Raw genomic sequence first — 22,818 nt, 5'->3', positions numbered from 1 at the left:
AGGAGATCAAGTGATTGATGTTTGGACATCTCATTACATTTACATGATGTTTACATTAGGCATTAAGCAGACACTTTCATATGAAGAGTTTCTTTGCAAAACGAGATAAATCAATTTTTTTACATTTTTGTCAAAACATGTTTATTATTATGTTATCATGTTATTATTTTGTTTTATGGTGCTACTTAGCTGTATTTTTTAAGTTATGAAGGTTTAAATCAAAACAAACCAACTGCAGTTGCATTGAAATTAATTGGAATGCACAACCAAAAAACGAGATTTCTGAACAATTAAAAAATGGTGTTTATCTCGTTTTGCAACGAAACTCTTCTTATAGATTTAAAAAGTGAGAAAGAAAAGCGTGAAGATTTGTCATGTGTAGAAAAAAGTAGGCTATAATAATGTATAATATAATTTATATAATAATCATATAGTCATCATGTAGCCTATAATAATATATAATACAGAAAACATTATAATATAAAATATATTCATGTAAACTTTATGTATTTAAATGTTATAATTATAGCCTAGTATTTGATTCTAGCGTATGTGAGTGCTTTTAGGTTTTCTTGAATTTTTAGTACATTTAAAAGACATTTTGATACTAACGTTTTTGTTAAATCACAATTTGTGATTCGTGAAAACATCCTTACGTACATCTCACACACAAATTTGTGCATACGCATGCTTAGTGAATAAAACCCATTGTTTGTCCAAGATACAACTATTTGAAAATCTGGATTCTGAGGGTGCAAAAAATCGAAATAATGAGAAAATTGCCTTTAAAGTCCTTAGCAACACATAAAATATCTTTATGAAATAGATTTTTACTTAATATATTAATGATATTTTGCATTTAAAAAATCTACAATTTTGACCCATACAATGTTTTTGGCTATTGCTACAAACATACCCGTGTGACATATGACTAGTTTTGTGGTCCAGGGTCACATATATGAGCTTATTAAACATTATTTTTCAAAACCCTGAGCCTGAGGAGGGAGATAATCAAATACTCCAATTTCCAATGGTGTAATATAAAACCGGTCTGTGTGAGGTCACATATTAAAGTTGGGTGATGGTGCTTGGCTCACAGTTAGTGTTTCAGTTCAAGGTGTTTAATGGAGTTCAGGTGTGGGTCTTCATATTAGGTCAGTTTTTTTACAACTGCTCCAATAAAGATTTTTATGGTTTTGCTTTGTGCACAGAAGAAATGCTATGCTGAAATAGAAGAGGTCTTTTATGTTGTACTAAAACTTTTGCTTAAGGTGATCAGGAATACCCAAAACTGTAAATTATAACAGACAAAGGTCATGCTTTGAAAAAGTGTCTGCCAAATGCAAACAGGGCATCCATATAACTTTTAACCATGTAATGTAAATTGCAAACAGTTTTACATTTATTCATTTGTATTTTACCCAAAGCAAATTACAAGGTACCATTTTTATCAGCACACCCTGGGAATCGAACCCATGACATTTTATGCTGCTAATGCAATACTCTATCAACTAAACTACAGGAACACCCACTTTTACATTTCACAGTTATTGATCATTCATAATGTTGTCAGGAACTATGAAGACATCAGCCCCTGTCTGATTCAATGAGTCAGCCGTGCCCCAGTCCTCAGGGTCAGAGGAACGTGCCTGCTGCATGATGAATAGACCATTGAGACACGCACGCAAACGCTGACCTTGGGAGGCAGCAAACTGACTGGTAAGACCTGGCCTGACTCTACAGGGCATCCGTAATAAGGGCGATCAGTCTAAAGGACAGACGCAGCGTGTGTGACTGAGACTGATGATGATCGAGATGAGGCAACAGAGATTATAATCGAGAGGCAATTACTCCAAGAACAGGATCTCGATACTCAGATGAGCTGCGATGTTTGGGAGGTGTGACTGCGAGGCATGAAACTGTGCCTGTGTAAAATTAACAGAGGATGAGCAGATGATGATGGCTGGGAGTCGAGCGGATGCTGTGGTCCGTGTTAAATAGCATGCCTCCATTAAGGAGCTAACCATGAGAATACATGCAAGGTGGGCTGTACACCATGTTTGAGCAATCCTTGTTAAAATTAAGCAGCATTTTATTCATTAAAATATAAAATTCTGTAATTAAGATACTGATAGAGATCAGTGCATAGTACTGTAGGTAATTTAATATAATCAATAATAATGCTGATTTAAAATAATATTATTTAGTTATAGTTCAAAATAACTTATTGATTTTTTGATCAAAATTTATTTGGTATCTGCTCACATGAACTACTGCGCAGTGAATAAGCATTAACTATGTTATTGGTATTAATAAACGCTTTAAATATATATGGCTTATTGTTAGTTAATGCATCAACTCATGTTGAACAATAAAATATTATTGAATGTCACCTAATACTACTACTACTATGTTTTATATTTGTCATTTATTTATAACCACAATTCTATCATCTACTGATATTTTCATGGTGACCACGATTAATCTACACACAAGTTGGGTGAATTGGTCTTTTTAGAAACATTATAGTTTTTTTTGTGTGTGTGTTTGGTGTTACCATCAGAAACAGGAACAACGCTGAACTGGCAGTAAAATTAGTTATTCACTAACTCTTTTCCCGTCATTGACAAATTATATCGTCAATTAAGAGAAAACATTTCTCTACCAGTGATGCGCGGGTTGATCCGCGGTTACGAGTCATCAAAAAATATTTTTTATAAAATTCGGGTCGCGGTCAGTCAGGTCGTTTTAAATAAAGATGCCAGTTAACTATTTTAAATAATTACTACTTTTAAAAATGCGGGCCAGGGAGCGAGTCGGGTACAGTATTATTTTTGGGGTGTTTTTGCGGTCCGAGTTGCGGTTAGGGTGTGGGTTGTTTATACATTGACCCGCGCATCACTGTTTCTACCAATGATGCTTCCTTGGCGAGTTTTACGGTAATCTGTAATTCCGCTATTATCCACTAGGGGGATTTATTAAAAAAAACTAAAGCATCAACTAATTCTACAACATTGTAAACACACTGCATGTTTTGCGCATAGTTCCGAATCTGATCTCTAACAAAACACTTTGTAAAAAAGCAATTATTTCAGCTTTTTGCTCAAATTTTGGTATTTAAAAAAAAACTACCCATATTTGAGAGTAGACATGGGCTCACAATGTTTTGTGATACTGTCTCCAAGGCATGAGCTGTGTTTATACAAAATTCATTAAATAATTAAGTCATGTGATTGATTTGATATTTACATATAATACACTGCACATTACGAAAATATTATATATATATTTTAAAGCATATTATAATTTAAAGGCTTTATTTTTACCTGGCATTTGAAAATAACACATTTTATTGTTGCAACGGCAATACCGCAACACCGTGAAATCGTGGTATTTTTGCTAAAGGTTATCATACCGCCAGAATCTTAAACCGGCCCATGCCTATTTGAGTGGTTATAAAAAGAGATAGGATGAAATTTGTTTGTTTGCATGTTTATATATTTATAGAATAAATTTTTCCTGGAAGGCATTTTTTTAACTTTTACTGAAAATCACCAAAAAAAAAGCTGCCGGGCAACTTAAAAAAAGGCTGGCGGGGAATGAGTTAAGTTATAGTCGATATAGAGACACTGCTCTTACCCGGAGTCTGCGTCCATATACCGTGACCTGCCCTCGCGCCTGTTCTTTGCGTTGTCTCCACTCCACCAGGTTGAGTCCGTTGTCGATGGGTAAAGTTACGTTTCTCTTGCTTATGGTCGGGTTGACGGTACCTGACAGCAAGTGAGGCTCCGTATAAAGAGACACTTCCATACCGTTGGCCAAAACCAGACGCAAGGAGCCGTCCAAGCCGATGTAGTAACTGTTTTTGACTTGATCTTTGATTGTAAAGACAAAAAACATAAAATGTCCATAAATATTGTGAAAATTAGTATTTCAAATCCTGTAAGTACTGTATAGTTCACACAGGTGGCTGACAGCTACAGTACAAAACAGCATTAACATTTATTCACTCAAAAAAAAAATGGTAGAAATTACAGTATTACTGGTATTAATGGCTGCTAGCTGCCAGTAACTTACTGTAGATTGGACATTTATGTTGTTTAGTGGCAACAGTTTGTTCAAAGTTAAATGAACATGAAACATTTTCAGTATTTATCTTCTACAGTAAGTTACTGGCAACCAGCTGCATAATTACAGCACATTTTTTACAGTGTTGTGTAGTTCTCCACATAAACAGTAGAGAGTAAATGATGACAGAATTTTAACTTGTGGGTAGGTTAAAAAATGATATCTACATATCTATCTATAGATATCTGTATCTATAGATATCTTCGATATCTACAGTATATCAGTCATGTGCACTGTTTTTCTCAAGATGGGGGCAGCCGTGAAATTTATAACAACACTTTTGTTTGTTCAACCAAGACCAGACAAAACAAAGCAATGCTTCAAAGCCTAGTTAGAGAGAAAGAGAGAGAGAAAGAGAGCGAGAGAGAGAAAGAGGTGCAGAGAAACCAGAAGGCTACTGTATCATAGATGAGGCGGTCTGCCTCTGGCAATAGAAACACAACTAAATCTGAAACTGAAAGTCTCCATCCCCAGGTGGTCTCACTAAGCGCTTTAGAGAGGCACGGAAGATGGAAGATATAGACAGACAGAAAGACGGATAGAAGGACAGATAGATAGACATACAGACAGATAAAGTGCTTTAGTGAGACTCTTATTACTGATCAAAGAGAATTAATTGCTCCTCAAAACCAATGCAGATAGCAGCCCCAACTTTATGCTTATGAACATTTTTATAATACAAAAAGTCCTGATTACATAAACAAACATAAAATGAACACAACATAAAAAAGAGGGGAGAGAGGCAATGTGTGTGTGTTGATGTAAATCTGAATATAGTGGGTAATATATTACTCTCTCTTTATTGTCTCTCTCTCTCTCTCTCTCTCTCTCTCTCTCTCTCACACACACACACACGCACACACACGTTGGCATATGTGGTTTACAGGGACATTTCCATAGATGCAATGCTCTCTCTCTCTCTCTCTCTCTCTCTCTCCTTCTCAAGCACACGCACGCACGCACACACACACACACACACACACACACACACACACACACACACACACACACACACACACACACACACACACACACACACACACACACACACGCACACGCACACGCACACGCACACACACGTTGGCATATGTGGTTTACAGGGACATTTCCATAGATGCAATGCTCTCTCTCTCTCTCTCTCTCCTTCTCAAGCACACGCACGCACGCACGCGCGCACGCACACACACACACACACACAGTATGTCTCTCTGAGAGCATCACAGTTATGTAAGTCACTCGCTGCATTAGTAAAAGGAGCCTGAGGGATCTGTTAAAGACGAGAGGTTAAAGTCAGGCTGAAGAAAGCACAACACATTTTCTTATTAAAATCACTGAATTAAAATGAAGAATTTAGGTATTTTTGATCTAGTCATCAATTTTCGTTTTGATGTCAGAGCCACAAGTTTGCTATACTGTATGTGACCTACTCTGTGAGAAATCATGTAAAGTCATTTATTTTGTGATTTACTGTTTTCTAAATAAAATCATCCTACATAATACAAAGAACATGCTGTGAAAATATAATCTTGATAACTCTAATATTGAAGTTCATGAAATCAATGTGAAATCAAACCTGGATGCTCCTAAACTCAAAGCTACTACCTAGCTTCCTAGTCATACAATTTTAGCTCTTATTTATGTATTTAAAGGAAAACACCACAGTTTTCAATATTTTACTATGTTCTTACCTCAACTTAGAGGAATTAATACATACCTATCTTTATTCAATGCGTGCACTTAATCTTTATACAGCGCATTGTGAATGTGTTAGCATTTAGCTTAGCCCCATTCATTCCTTAGGATCCAAACAGGGATGAATTTAGAAGCCACCAAACACTTCCATGTTTTCCCTATTTAAAGACTGTTACATGAGTAGTTACAAGAGTAAGTAAGGTGGCACAAAATACAACTTTTGTTTGGAGCCATAGAAAAAAAGATAGGTATGTATTAAAGCAATAAGCCCCGCAAAGCAGTGGGCTACCAGTGCATTTTATAACAGCTAAGGGCCGTTGTTAGTAACCCCCTTAGTTGTTATAAAATGCACTGTAACCCTACTGCTTTGCGGGGCTTATTGCTTTTATAAAACAGTTACTTCATATGCATAACGTTAGCGGGATTTCATAAAATAAAACACAAATAAGTTGTAATTATATAAGTACAAATATTACTCTTCCGCCAAACAAAGTAGTTCCTCAAAATCAAGTGTGACTGAAACAGAGTGCAGTTCCCAACCAACACAGATGCAGCAAAGACACAATGAAAATATGATTAAAGACTGTGGTGTTTATTTTATAAATCAACATTCATCTTAATTTATACATTAACATTTATATCGTGCAACTGTTGAAGTGATGATCAAATATGCGTGGAAGCATGCTTAACATTAACTCTTTCCCTGTCAGCGTTTTTTTTTTTAAGTTGCCACCCAGTTTTAGTTTAATGCCTGATCAAAACACAGTGTTTTCAGTGTTGAGTGAATGCGTCAGTGTTTAAGTTGGGTAAGATCGCCACCCAATTGATAGCGAAAATATACATTTGAGGTAGAAACTCCTCAGGGAGCGTTTTATCTTTATTGATTAGATGACTCAACGATATTTATTGACATTTATCTGGATATCGCCATAATTGTGCAATTGTAGACAAATTTAAAATATGATTAAAGACTGTGGTGATTATTTTCATAAATCGGTACGCAGCAACAGTGATGCAGTGATACTTATGTAATGCGGTCTGAACCGTGGGGTTACCGGGGTATTTTATCACGGCTTAGAACGTGTTTCAACCAATCAGAATGAAGAACCAGAACTGCCTGTTTTATAATTATTCATCTAAGTTGAGGTAAGAACATAATAAAATATTGAAAACGGTGCGTTTTCCTTTAAGTATATTTTGTGGAAGGACAGAAAAAGCTTACATATCAATAACATCAAATCAGTCCCCAATAAAATCTGACCAAAATGATTTCATAAACCTTTAAATCAGGCATACAAACTAATGCCTCTACCAATAAATCGACTGGCTCCACTCGCACAGACGCTCACACACACAACCTTGGAAAGTCAATAAACAGCACAAGGTCACCACCTCCGAGAAATGTATATCCAGATTGCATGCACGACACTAAGTGTTGGAGCTGAAGCCAAACTGGTTTCCATTTACAAAGCAGACAATGGTGAATTAATTAGCAGCAAAGCGTTTGGCTCAGTGCCCTCTTTCTCTCTAGCCAGATGTCCTGGACAAGGTCACAAAGCGTGAGTGACCATTAGTTTGGTCTAGTATTTGTTCACCAGCAGAACTTTACACCATTTTCCCCTCTTACAGTGTATGCAGTCAACAGTAAACCAATGAAGCCCAAGGGAAGCCTTTCAAATCAAATGCTCACAGGAGCGCAAAAAAATCTTTACAGTTTCTTAGGAAATGAAATGCATGGGGCGAAAGAGTTCAGAGCTATTTATTGGTAATCGATGAAGCACTTGGTCAGGTGAAAAACGGGATATGAAAACGCCGAACTGTGCGAGCAAAATCACAAGTTAGGACGTCGACCCCTGGCCCCGTCCACGCCCCATTGTCTCCAGGCCAAAGTGATTAAAGTTTGGTTTTCTGAGACAGCCATTAGAAACTGTCGATGAGTGAAGAAGGTGGGATGAAACCGACAAAAGTGTCGGACAGGAAATCAATTGAGTCGTGTCTTCATGAGTGGGAGGTCTTGGGATTTTTTAAAATACAAACACGTAAGCCTTCATTGATTTCGCCAACTGGCAGTTTGTTAGTAGTTGAATGGACCGTCAATTGCTTCTGACAAACATACAGATTTTCCCCACACATGAGATTTACACAGTAACCTTCAAATATGAATTTTAGATTTCAAGGACTGATAAAGTTGCAATGAAATCACAGAAATGGCAAATGTACATTTTGCATTACAGTTCAAATAGCTGCAATTTTGCTGCAGTTCACATTTAATATGTATATTCACTTAAATGTATTATTTCCAAAGATTAATACTTAACATACACTGTCAGAAATAAATGTACCCATTTGTACCCAAGGCTGCATATTAGTACCTATCAGTACCTGTATTAGGACAATTTTAAAGGGCATTGTCCCAGTGACAGCTTTTCTACCTCGGACGAATGAAAATCCACCCCACCGAGTTTAATAAAATGTTTTATGATATGATTTTTAAACATTTATGCAGTGCTCATATATGACTTGAAAAAGGAGCCAACTAATCATACCTAAAGAGGGTTGTCACCCCTAAAAATATAATTAAATTTAATTAAATTGCAATACACATGCAAACGGGGCAGAAAAAAAATATGTTTTAAAGGTGCAGTGTGTAAATTTTAGCAGCATCTAGTGGTGAGGTTGCGAATTGCAACCAACGGCTCAGTCCACTGCTCACCCCTCGCTTTTGAAACGCATAGAGAAGCTACTGTAGCCGCCACCAGAACAACATGTCATCGTCGGAGACAACTTAGTAAAAAAGTTTGTACGTTAACTCATTCACCGCCAGCCTTTTTGAGAAAAGTTGCCCTCCTGCATTTTTGTGATTTTAACAAAGTTTCACAAAATTCCTTGCAGGAAAAATTATCTTCTATAAATATATAAACATACAAATTATATCAAATTAAAGAACACACCCTCTGCTTTCAAACAAACAACAAACAAACAAACAAAATGGGGAAAAAACGTTTCATTATATATTTACCGTTTCCACTTAATTTGACCACTGAAATATGGATATTTCTCTTCAAAAATACAACATCTTGAGCAAAAGCTTAAAAAAATGCGTTTTTGTAAAGGAATTTATGTTAGAGATCAGAATGACTATCAAACATAAAGGCAGTTCAAATAAATCATCAAATCTTTTTAACTTCCGTTTTTGATAAATTGGCGGTTTGGTGCCATCTAGTGGATAAAAGCGGTATTACACTTTCACTTTGAAATTCGTCCAGAAAGGCATATTTATCAGTTAAATATGAACTCATAAATGACGAGATAACTCGTCAATGGCGGTGAATGAGTTAAGGGCTTCTGTAGAAAAATGGCAGCACAAAATGGCGACTTCCATGTAAGGGGACCCTCGGTGTATGTAGATTAAAAGGTCTGGTTGTAAGGTAATAAACACATAACGGTTCATTATGAAAGGTCTTTATACACCCCTGATAATATAGTTTTGTATATTATTTTGCATTTCTGTTAAGAAATCCTTCTAAAAATTACACACTGCACCTTTAACTTTAAAAACATTTTGAGTCCCCACTCCCCCTGCCTGCTCTCTCTCTTTACCTCATCTACCACACACACAAGTCCAATGATTGAACTCAAACTTTGATGCTCCAAATCTCATCCTTAGATAATGAGACTTTAGCCTAGATTTCACAGACAGGGTCACACATTATTATGACAAATAAATTGTTTAATTGGAGTCTTACAGACAGCCTTACCTTGCATAAGTGTGTAGAAGGTGCCAGATGCTGAGAGGTTGGTGGTAACCGTAATGTCTTCTTTGTTGGAGCCCTCGGTTTGCACCCGCACAGTGCTATCTGAATCCGTACGATAGCTGCTCACCCTTCCTGTCGGGTAGGTCACGTTCGTCAGCCGCCCATAGTTATCATACCTGTGGAGGTATGAAAGAATATAAAGATGAGATGAGACAATAAGTGTCAGGAAGATTAAGTAAGAATGAATTGACAAACTTGATTGCTTTTTGAAACCAAACCCTAACATGAGTACCACTTAGCATTCCTAAAAAATTGTATCTGCTGTGTTGATTGTTTCTTAAAACGGTTTACATCATTCAAATCACAAGAATTTCGGCTTTCCCAAGACATGTGACATGTTTAGCTTTTTGTTTTTTTATGAAGTTTTCTGTCAAATAAAGCAGTGTCCCTCCCACGCTACACTGAAATTTTAAAGGGCACATATTTTGCCCATTTTTACGAGATATAATATAAGTCTCAGGTGTGCCTAGAATGTGTCTGGGAAGTTTCAGCTCAAAATACCACACAGATCATTTTTATAGCATGTCAAATGCCCTTATTTTGATGGGACCAAAAAGTGCTGTTTTCATGTCTGTTCCTTTAAATGCAAATGAGCTACAGCTCCTCACTACCTTACAAACAAACAGTGAGTGCTTTTGATTAAAAATAGATCTGATTTCTGTGAATACAGTCTGAGACAATAGTATATTTAGCCACATTTGCGCCACATCATGCTAACAAACACATTTAGGAAAGCGTTTGGGTAAAATGAACCAGTCAGTGATTGTGGGCTGGGCTTTATCACTGTCATGTCACATTAACAAAAGAATCAAAACGGCATGTCTAATGAGACTGCTTTGGTTTAATGGGGATTATAAAAGAAGTAGTGGGTGAATTTTTTTCATTTTAGGCTGGTGGTTTTCACACTGCCAACACGCATTTATGTCCAAACACCTTATATAAGTGTATTTTGCATAATGCACTGCAAAAAATGACTTTCTTACTTAGTATTTTTGTCTTGTTTTCAGTAGAAATATCTAAAAATTCCCAAATCAAGATGCTTTTTCTTGATGAGCAAAATGACCCAAGCAAATAAGTCTAGTTTTAAGACAAACAACATACAACTCAAGTGAAATTGTCCTTAAAACAAGCAAATTTATCCGCCAATGGGGTGAGAAAAAAAATTGTGAAATAAGATTTCTTTTTTCTTAAACACTTAATTCAAGTAAAATTTTCTCACTCCATTGGCAGATATTTTTGTTTGGTGTAAGCACAAATTCACTTAATTTGTATATTTTTGTCTAAAAACTAGTATTATTTTCTTAGGTCATTTTGCTCATCAAGAAAATACATCTTGATTTAAAATTTTTTAGATATTTCTACTGAAGACAAGACAAAAATACTAAGTAAGAAAGTCATTTTTTGCAGTGTAATAATATGTGGCCTTTAAGTTAAAAATACAATTCACCTGTTTGTCATACAGATACAGATTATTCCTCAAATCATAAACAAGCCATGTTTTCTTTAGACCGGAGTCTGCAGACTTTCACACAATATATGCAAGTAAGTCTGCAGACTTTCACACAATATATGCAAGTAAGCAATATGATGTTACGAAATGGCTTCAATCCAACCTTGACATCCGGAAAGTATTCGGCAAAAAAAAGCCAAATACTTTCATTAACTGAATAAAAGCAATATAAAAACGCTTGGATCAGAAAATAAAAAGCAATAATATGAAAATATCACTCAGAAAAAGAGCTGTGTAGCGCAGTAGTGTACAGATAGATCCTGCATCTCTGATAAACCTTCCAACATGAAGTGGCAGCTCCACCCAGCTACATCTAAAACAAACAGAGACTGTAAATCTCAGTAAATAGATGACTATTAAAATATTTTTTTGTCTTATGTGCCCCACAGCCTTATCAATCTTATTATACTCTACATTTCTTTGCATTATCAATAATACTATATTATTATTATTATTATTAATTAATATGATGTATTATTATTATTATTAATTAAATATAGTTGACTACTACATTATGTATTAATATATAATAATAAAATATTTAAAACATGATTTATTATGTGTATTAATACCATTTATTATTTAATATTCTATAATTCATATGATTTATTACACTCTAAAAATGGCTGGATTATTTTGACCCATGTTGGATAAATATTGGACAAAACACATGTTGGGTTAAAAATTACTCAATGTTGGGTTGTTGTTATGCAACCATGAGTTATAATAACCCAGCAGTTGGGTTAAAACAACCCAGCATTGGGTCAATATTTACCCAGACATTTTTAAATTGTATATATATATTATATAATATTTTTTTTTCCCTAAAAAAATAAAAATAAATCACAGGATAATCACAATTTAGTTAGTTTAATCTATTATTTTGTCTGTTTTTATGGGTTTAACAAAGCAAAATAAAATTAGCCCTGTATCCAACCTAAGTACTCCCTGGTGTCCACATACCCCTATTAAAAATCCCTCATTGAGACAAGGTACTGTACCAGCCACAATCGCACAAATCTATTTCGGAGAAAATTCATTGTGCCACATACAGACTAAAACACTGTCATCTACCGTAGCAATAATAAAGTGAAGGCCACAGCTATGGTGATACTTATTTTTACCTGTGAATTTACTTCCACTCCAAAATAGTTTTCATTATATTTCTTATTTATCTGTTGCTTTAATCAAGGGATAAAGAAAATAGGTTGGGGGCTGGAAACCAAATAGAGATAAAAATGGCTGCACACGACTCACAACACTTCTGTTTCTTTCTTTCTTTGGCAAGCAAGCAAATGATCATGTTTTTCCTCTACCCCTCCAACCCAATCCCTTCCCCGTATTTTCTATTCGCCAGAGTCCATGTGAGCTTTCCCTCAGCAGGCTGTGAAGTGTGGAGAGAAACGACCGATTCATCTCGGAGAGGGAAACGAGCCAAGACCTCAAAACATCTCCTTTTGGAGCTGTAATCTACTGTAGTCATGGATAACTGACCCAGTTAAAGGACTCTGGGACTGGAGCATTTCTTAAAATTGCCCCTAAATGGACAAATACTCACAAACGTATGTCATAGACTACACTTTTTTGAGAGCTCAAATGTAGGTTGTATCTATTTTGACCATTTGTGATCTATATACAAAGTTATTGAAAGGACTTACCAGCCGCAGTTAAGATTCCGATGCGCGCTTACTGTGTTGTATATGGTAATTTAGTCACGTCGAGTTTAAAGTTTTGTTTCTACTTTACCATACGTATTGTCATTTATGTGTACCATCTTTGGCACCCAGAATCTTTTGTGGGTCAAACATATATGTTTCTAAAACATTTCCCCACATGTAATGAAGCTGTCCAATAATAGCAGTGGGCGCAAGTAGACTTCACACAACAATATAAAACAATAACATCAACAGATTCATTGCTCCTTTAACTAAAGTTTGAAAAATGGGATCACAAAAACGGCACCTTTAAAATTCTCCTTTAGTGTTCTATGGAACACTAAACAGCCACACAGATCCAAAATTGAAACTGACCTGTATTGCAGTGTGTCATGTAGCTGTCCATCAATGTAAACAATGTGCAAAGTAGTTGAACCAAAAAGTGCACGATAAATAAAGTTATTGGCTTCTAAAGTAGGAAGTCGACTCTGAATCGCTGAAACGAGTCGTCATATGAATTGAATCTCCTGCCTGACTTTATCCATGTCACACTTTATTTTGCGTAATAATCTCCGCCTTCAGCTTTGCAGCGGGAGAAACGAAAACTATGACTCGCCTACAGCTAGTAGTGTGTCAACATCATATCACGCTGTGTTTTCAGTTTGTGTTGTTTTCACTACCAAAGGATGAAGATAGATGAAGAATCTGTGGTTAAAATTACTTTTTTAAGAAAGGATATAGGCCTACTAAACGTTTGGCTGTGAAAATTAATTTTTAACAGAGGGATTTACTAGACGTTTGGCAATGAAAGATGGTTCAGTACCCACTTTATTTGGAACAACATGCGTCTCCTAACCACAACCTGTAAGTATGATTATAGCTACATACTTGCTTAAATGAGTGTAAAAATGTTAATGTCTATCGTTGTTTTTATTGCTTGGATAAATGATGAATGATGTTGTTGTTTAAACTCTGAATATACTGTCAGAGAGTCAAGTTAACAAGCGGCAAGCACATGCTCACTTACGGTTTTGCTATGACCCGGTTAGCTTACATAAATACTTAAATGAGTGTAAAATGTTAGTTTATATTGTTGTTTTTATTGCTTGGATTAATGAAGAATGATGTTGTTGTTTAAACTCTTAATATACTGTCAGAGAATCACGTTAACAAGCGGCTAACGCATGCTAACTTACGGTTTTGCTATGACCTGGTTAGCTTACATAAATGCTTAAATGAGTGTAAAATGTTAGTTTCTATTGTTGTTTTTATTGCTTGGATTAATGATGAATGATGTCGTTGTTTAAACTCTTAATATAGGCTACTGTCAGAGAGTCACGTTAGCAAGCGGCTAGCGCATGCTTACTTACGGTTTTGCTATGACCTGGTTAGCTTACATAAATACTTAAATGAGTGTAAAATGTTAGTTTCTATTGTTGTTTTTATAGCTTGGATTAATGATGAATGATGTCGTTGTTTAAACTCTTAATATACTGTCAGAGAGTCACGTTAGCAAACGGCTAACGCATGCTCACTTACGGTTTTGCCATGACCCGGTTAGCTTACATAAATGCTTAAATTAGTGATTTTTTTGTTTCTATCGTCGTTTTTATTGCTTGGATTAATGATGAATGTTGTGTATTGATATCGATAATATCCTCTTAGTAAATCATGTTAGCACTAGGTCAATACATGTTGCACTTTTGTTGGTCTGTGCCACTGATCTGTGGTCTGTGCGGAGACTCTGTCCGTTGACCAATCAGAGCAGAGTAGGCTACTGAAAGGTGAGGTTTAGGAAGACTGAGTCATTGAACAGCTTCACACGAATTGTTTGGAGATCTCTGAGAAATGGGGTAATTTTAAATTTATATTTTGAGTAAATTACAGTGCTTTTTGACCTTGCATGCATTTAAACCTGTAGTCCGGGACTAATAAACAGTGATAGGACACTTAAAATTGGCATCTTACTGGCTCTTTAAACAGATCAAATGGATCTGGAATGGCTTACACAGCAACACAACAAATTTGCAAAGTTGAATAGAGTAGATGGACATCTATTCAGCAGATGTCTTTGTTATGGTCCTGCTACTCTGTGTACAGCCCCCTGCACAGGTCCAGGCCGATTTAGCATCCGCAGGCGAACACGCTTCACAGAAACGTAATGAATTCAGGTGGCACAGATGATAAAGCGGGTGTGCTGCGTGTTGGAGAGAGCAGATAAATTGCCTGGGACGCTCTGTTGAAGTGCAGGAAAAACTGCGACTTTGGCCCTCAGATGGCAGCTCGACCTTTAAAGTCAATTATGCCGAATAAAATAAAACTAATTACAACTTCCAAAAAACAATCAAAACAAAACCAAACATAAACCAAACTTCCTTTATCGCAAAGACGACTCTATTCAGCCCAAGGGAAAGGAGGGATCTAATTACTTGGGAAAGAAAAACAAGGGCGCAACTATTGCTGATGTTAATTATTGCTTCTCCCCCTCCGTCTCTAATTGCAATTATTGAGCAAATGTACTTTGCCTGCTATTTGTTCATTTAGCAAAGAGGGATTAAACAACTTGTATGACAGCTTGAGTCGTGATAAAACACAGGAGGAGGAAAAATGAAATGAATTAAGTTCATCTGAACCAGGGAAGTATGCGCTTGAGGCACCTCTTAGAGTCGGTTATCTACAGTAGATTCGTTTAGCGTCTCTTATCAAATATGCAGCGTTTGTACATTAAAGTAAACACTACAACTGCGTGAAGTGATTTTGAACGCCAAGGTCACATAAATATAAATGTGCCAATACATACAGTAAGTGCATTACTGTAAACAAATCAAAATTATTTTCTTCTGGCAGCAGGCATACAGATGCTGTCAGTATGTGATATTTAACCTTGAATCGATTAGAGCGGTTGGGTGTAGTCAAGAGAAAATAGCCTTCAGGCAATTTTAAAAGTGGCAAATACAATAAAACCGCATTTCAGTAGCAAGCTGTTGTCTCATTACAAATGTCAATCTCATAAATTAACAGGGCCCTGGGACAAAAAGTAAACCCTTCCATAAAGGACCTGAGTGGGATCCCTTTCACCATATGGTCCCAAACACACCAATAGGGATGTACCGAATTTTCGGCAACTGAAATTATTCGGCTGTAAAAAGCAAAAAACTCTACATTAAACAAAAAAAATAAAACGTTTATTAATAATAAGCTTTTTGTTAGACCGCCTTGTTGAGCGCTTTTTCCTCTGTCAATCTTCCCGCACTCTCTCTCATCCTTTGATCGTCCTTGACCGTGCACACATGCACAAGTCCGCATTGCTAAACATACGAGTGCTATATAAATGTTGTTGCAATTTTCTTAAAGCAACACTACAGAGTTTTTTTTACCTTAAAATAACGTTTCCAAAAAAGTTTCAGTCTTTCATCCACTCGAAACAGGGTGAACGGCACTTTCACATTCGCTTTGCAGCTCTTTATCGGCCAAAACCGCACTAAAGAAGTTTCCAACCGTCAGGTCGCGGTCCTGTAGTTCGTGTGAAAACTACAAAAACTTGCTCTACGGCAGACCTAAAATCCAATCAGAGCCAGTTTTGCTGCAGTAGGCTAAATTATTTACGACAGAGGTAATGGACAATTCCGCTTCCACCCTGTAGGGGGAGCAAAGAGCAAAAACTCTTTAGTGTGGCTTTAAGGATAGGTTATTTGCCTTTTGCGCAGGAATCGAAGATCGGAATAATATCCGTAGAGCCAAAATGCATTTATTTGGTTGAATGTAAATGGAACAGTTTTAACTAGTATATCTATAAAGGACATTCTGGATGTACCTTCTGCAATGGTGTGGAAAATTGGCAAAATAATTAGGAAAATGAACAATAAAAAAATATTCGGTATTCGGCTGAGTTTTTCATTTTATTCGGTTTCGGCTTTGGCCAAGAATTTTCATGTTGGTGCATCCCTACACACCAATGTTGACACACCAATGTTGTTGCCTACTTGAGCTAAACCCGAAAAATAGATAATTTTTAGGGATGCAATATATTGGCCTATAATCTGTATCGGCAGATAAAAGCATTTTCCTTACTATCGGACGATTGTTTAAAACAGCCGATGATTAAAGTAGATTATTGTATATCCTGGAAATCAGAAGGGGTTGAAAAATGCACCAGAGCCCTACTGTGTGATTATCTTAATTTGTGTCAGTATGAAAACTGTATCTCAGTTTATACGATCTACGCTAATTTCATGACATAATAATTTAAAACAAGGAGTTAAATCATATCAGTAAATGTCATTATAAGTAACCAATTATCGGTATCAGCGCAGAAACTTTGTATCAGTGCACCTATAACACATTCGATCACATGATTCCCCACGAATCATTGGGCAGTCTTTCGTATATCAGTAAATATTGAGTATACTCACTCATAGAAGGAAGTCCACCCATCTTCATTGCTTTTTGTGGCCAGCAATCCTGAACTTCCATGATAAGTCATCATAGCTACTTCTTGACCTTGAGTGGCAACACTTTTGAGCCCATTATTAGTTCCAATAGTAAACCAGAAAGTCTGACCATCAGGACCCATCAGCCAAAGAGGCAATCCAGTGGTGTCTCTACGAATAGTCACTTTGTTCTTATTTTTGTCCGTGACGCTGCTCAGGTCACCGTCGCCTGAATATGTCAGGTTGTACAAGTAGTCTCCAGTGGTCAGGCTTTGAGTAAAAACGTGACTCCCGTTCACGTCAAACAGGTAGAGTTCGTCGTCAATCGGCGAGGAAATCTCGTACATATTTAGCGGGTTGAGGAACGGTTTGTTTTTTCTGACGTAGCGTATTCGTATGTTACCCAGATCGGCGATGAATAGTTCTCCATCGGGTGAGACCGCCAGCGAGGACGGTGCGTTCAGTTTGGCGTCTTTGGCGTAGCCGTCATCGCCAGAGTAGCAGTCGCAGTTTGCATCGTTTTTGCAGTCGCAGCCACTAGGGGCGCCAGCGACCAGAGAGATCTCGCCATTGGTGGAGACCTGTCGCACGCGGTTGATCTTTTTCTCGTCCGATTCGGAGATGTAAAGTATGCCGTTGTGGGAGACGGCGAGAGCGTTGGCGGATTCCAAGGTGGCGTGGATGGCGATTTTGCTGACCAGGAAGTGATCCAGGCCAGGTACCTGGCAGTGCATTGGCCTACCGGCTACGATTCTCACTTGATGGTTTTCTGAGATCTGCAGGACGACATTGTTGTCCAGCACATAAAGGGAATTGTCCATCGGGCTCACCGCAAGGTCTGTCGGCCATTCTAAACGTACCTGTCAGGGGAAAGGAGCAAAATATTAGGCAGACGTCAAGAAAATATTTGATTTGCAAATTTAGGCATTTACTATGGACTGAAGTTGAAATGAAACACTAGATTTTCAATAACCATTTCGTATCAGGGTATATCTCACAATACATTACATTATATAAATAACTATAATCCAGTAAATGTAAAAAAGTAAGTAGTATTTAATTCTATTTTGAAGAAAGGCGAGTCAAAATTTTTAACCATCACAGCAAGGAGGAAATGATCATGCGGACTTTCTTAGTGTGAACCTCCCTAAACACGCTTGCACAGTATCTGTTAGCCTAACACATAAAAGTCTTATTCTAGCTTTGGGTGATTCATTTAATAATAGAAAAAAATGTGAAACACTTATCGAACAGGATTGTCGCCTTCTGCCCAGCCGTCTAAATTATTACATATTGTTCTGAAAATAATGCAGCTGGCTTTTTACACACATTAATGATTGAGTCGGGTGGATTAAAACAGGTCCTTTCTTTACTGGGGGGCTGTAATCTCTCTTAGAGGCCAAATATAAAGTGTCCTATTTCAATAGTGTTCTTGGCAAGGAAACAATGCTGGCTGATTAAAAGATTTTTTTAATGCACTGAAAGAAAAGACAAAAAAGCTACCAAGCTGAGTCTTATATTAAAAATCATATCAATCGGAAACTAATTTGATGTCACTGACTGGGACATCTGGGATTTTATGAATCAGAGCGAAAAGTTTGACTAACACAGAGCTTTAATAACTCCTTTAAAAGTTTTTGCCTATTTCTTTATAGACTCCTAAATGGGACTCCAAAATGTGTATAATTGATGAGAGCGAAAACTGTTTGCTGACATTTTCGCATGAAATTTAACAAAACAGAAGTGGCATTTAGACGAAGAAAGTTGTAAACTTAAATTCGAGAATGTCACTTAATATTAGTCATTTATATTATTAAGCATTAATACTTAATACAGTATGTCCTTAGATATTCTCTTTCATCCCGGCTCGCAATACCTAGGAAACATTTGGCATAAATAGTTGAACATTACAACTTTCCGTGGGGATTTTTGTGGCTTATTCTGTATATTTCTACTTCTTTTAGAAATGCTAGCCTAAAATATATAAAAGCAGCAGGCATTAATTCTTGTTCATTCATCACACCGAAAGGTAATGGAAGGTCAAGTCTAGTGCATTGTTATTGTGGGATACATTACTACAACCAATACTTTTCAACCGTCATTACTTAAAGGTGCAGTGTGTACATTTTTGTGGCATCTAGTGGTGATGTTGTGAATTGCAACCAACGGCTCAGTCCACTGCTCACCCCTCACTTTTGAAACTCATAGAGAAGCTACGTTAGCCGCCACCGGACAAACATGTCATAGTCGGAGACAACTTAGTAAAAAAAGTTTGTCCAGTAAGTATTTCTGTAGAAAAATGGCGGTACAAAATGGCGCATTCAAGGGGACCCTCAGTGTATGTAGATAAAAACAGCTCATTAAGGCACTAAAAACATAACGGTTTATAAAGAAAGGTCTTTATACACCCCTGATCATATAGTTTTGTATATTATTTTGCATTTCTGTAAAGAGATTCTTCTAAAAATTACACACTGCACCTTTAAGGATTTTATTCATATATTTGGCTTTATTTAAATCAATTTTCAGTGCATTGAGTTGCTTGTGCTACCAGTCGAGCTAGAGGCAAAAACGTTATCTGTTGAGTTGATATGTCCCTAGGTAGAAATGGAAAACCATTGAAAACGTGAAGGATACCATATTAAAGTTAGTCTCAAAAGCGAAAGGATTTTTCTGTCCTGAAAGATTCTGGCCTGTCCGATAAGTCCTCGACATAAAACATAGCACTCAATACACCATCCCGCTCTCATTCCTGGAAATGATCCGTACGTCCTGAGCTGATCTATATCAAAACTGCCTCCTGGATGCTGGTCTGCAGTAATCTATTGGCCGCAGCCACTGCCATGGTTTAAGTAGCACCGAGCATTGATTTTAAGATACGATAAGGTCAAAGTAAGATTTAAAGAAAGGAGACTCTGGGTGGCCAACTGAATCGTCGCGTTTTGTTCGATATTGGTCCGTGATATCTCCCCCGGGCAAAAACTGACAATACGCACACATGACATGATATCAACCTTGCTGTATTTCTTATCAAGGCTGAGAGATTTATGTAATAAGACACATTATGGCAATGCTGTGCAGAAGTAAAGGCAGTGTGGATAGGTTTATTCCTTTTAGGCTACCCAGTAAGAAGTAAATGCCCTATTTTAACCATTGTTAAAATCCAATAAATATCTTAAAACATCACATTATAAGGATGAGGTTACAAAACAATGTAATCAACCAATAAAACTCAGGTTTAGGTTAGGCTAAGTTTAGGTTTAAGTCCCAAAGCTGTTGCAAGGCTGTTTCTCTCTAATTTGGGGGTACGTTAGGACCAAAGTTATCTTAAGTGTTAAGGCATTGACTGCCCCAAGTACGATCCAAAATCTGGAACAATCTTGGAAGGATTTGGAAACGAGTGTTTTTTGTAAATGTTCTGTATATATGATATGTAGATGAGCTTACGTTTCAAAAGTTAATGAAAACACATACGCATCAAACAGGTGTCTCTGTGACATGTGCTCTATCAAGGGTAACATTCTTTTATTAAATCCATTTTCGTCTCAACGGTGCGAGCGGCGTATTTAACGCCTCTTCGTGTGCGGGATTTCACACCCATGCGAGTGATTGACAGGATGTATCAGCTCAGTTTCTCTCCATTTCCTCACACTTTCACACACTTACAAAGACAGAATGGCTAGCACCCTTGTGAATCCGACACTAGAACAGCTGCCGTTAAATTTGCGCATACGCTCAAGCACCCGCGATGAAAACATGGGAGATTGACCTTGTCAAATGTTAGCCAACTTAAACAGTTTTGACTTGATTATGATCATACAAGGGAAAAAAATATTGTTTGCTTTTCTGTCGATGGTCCCTGAACAAAATGCATAATAACCCTGAAATAAAATGTATGGCTTTCATTTAATTCAAAATTGTAATCTGAATAAATAAATGCTGAATAAGTAATTAAATTAATCTTAAACACTGTATAAAAATATAAAAGTGACCAAGTAACCAAATTAAATGAAAACAGCACAGTTTTTCAATATTTTACTATGTTCTTACCTCAACTTAGACAAATTAATACAACCTATCTTTTGTAAATGCATGCACTTAATCTTTGCATAGTGTGTCGTGAATGTGTTAGCATTTAGCCTAGCCCCATTCATTCCTTAGAATCCAAACAGGGATGAAATTAGAAGCAACCAAACACTTCCATGTTTTCCCTATTTAAAGAGATGAGCACACAAGTAAAGCAGGGTTCACACCAGACGCGGTAGAGGCGGCAAGCGTGAGTGATTAAGTCAATACAAAGACGCGATTACGCATCCTGCGACGCGAATGGCACGTTCCGCGCGAATTGAGCATTGCCGCAGGAAATGTGCAAGTTGAAAAAATTTTAACTTCGGCGGATTTTCGCACCGCGTTAACCAATCAGGACCTTGCTGTAGTAGTGACGTGATTGCAGGAAGCGAGTGGAGTCTCAGCGGAGTCGCAAAAGCCCCTCCCATGACGCGAATTTCCACGTGAATGTCTCGAATGCGCGAATAGCAAGTTTTTGCCGCCTCTACCGTGGCTGGTGTGAATGCACCATAAGTATAAGGGAAAACATGGAAGTGTTTGGTGGCTTCTAAATTCATCCATGTTTGGATCCTAAGGAATGAATGGGGCTAGGCTAACTGCGAACACATTCAAACATGCGGTACAAAGATTAAGTGTACACATTGAATAAATATAGTTATGTATTCATTTGTTTAAGTTGAGGTAAAAACATAGTAAAATATAAAAAACGGTGATGTTTTCCTTTAAGATAAGTCAAAGGCATTATCAGAAAACTACACTAAACTATGTTACTTTGAACATTACTTAAAATTAAAGTATAGGCTAAAATGTAACATCAGATCGGCTGCAAACCTCTCTTCGCACAGCGATAATCCAGGTTTGCAGTCTTCCCTCATCTTTAGGAAACCAAAACTTTTTTTTTTCGACAAGGTATTCAGAGTTCAGTTTAGCCAGACCATTAAACAAACAGAGACTGGAAGTTACCTTTGGGCCAGACACGAAACCGCGACAATGCGCGCGTGTCCGATGAAACCGTCTATTGAGCAGTCTACATGGTGGGCTTTCACATTGTCTATAGGTTAACTAAAAATAATAATATGCTAACCAGGATCTTTAGATGTTGCTTTAACAACGAATGAATTTAAAATATAACTTGTGATGCGTTGCGCATATGAGCTCCGTATGAAAAGTGTAAATCAAGTCATCCAAGATTTCAAACTACCAGGGGGCCGTATGAGAGCAGAGACATCGAGACCTACAGACTATATAGCTCACTAATGAATTCCCTCAGTATCAAATACATTTCTCGTTCAGGTGAGAGTGGCAGGCGGCGGATAAGAGGGAGGAAAGCGAGCTTCAGTCGAATCCTCAGAAGTGCAGCAGCAGGCTTAAGTAATGCGGCTGGGCGTTTGATGCAGCGAGTGTGCTGCCCATGCATTTTTAATAGATGCTTTTTACCGTCTGAGTGTCTTTTGCAGAAGCCAGTGTGATTTGTCATCATTGGGGCCGGGGACTGCAGTGGGCCTGTCTGCGTGTAAGTG

The 22,818-nt window shown here is 37.2% G+C and overlaps 1 protein-coding gene across 11 annotated transcripts in view; it reads right to left on the bottom strand.

Moving 5' to 3' along the window:
* tenm4 (teneurin transmembrane protein 4) overlaps positions 1–22,818 on the bottom strand; it is a 287,452-nt gene that overhangs the window by 17,712 nt on the left and 246,922 nt on the right. For all 11 annotated transcript variants that reach the window (XM_055195967.2, XM_055195958.2, XM_055195960.2 and 8 more), the window contains 3 exons: positions 17,213–18,090; positions 9,579–9,751; positions 3,640–3,875 (listed from right to left, as the gene is read on the bottom strand). In XM_055195967.2, the coding sequence (XP_055051942.1) occupies positions 3,640–3,875; positions 9,579–9,751; positions 17,213–18,090 (1,287 nt within the window). The remainder of the gene's footprint in view (positions 1–3,639; positions 3,876–9,578; positions 9,752–17,212; positions 18,091–22,818) is intronic.

The sequence above is a fragment of the Misgurnus anguillicaudatus genome, chromosome 24, assembly GCF_027580225.2.
Source record: "Misgurnus anguillicaudatus chromosome 24, ASM2758022v2, whole genome shotgun sequence".
NCBI classification, from domain to species: domain Eukaryota; kingdom Metazoa; phylum Chordata; class Actinopteri; order Cypriniformes; family Cobitidae; genus Misgurnus; species Misgurnus anguillicaudatus.
Note: the sequence above shows the minus strand (reverse complement) of the source record. Positions and strands in the feature narration are given on the sequence as shown.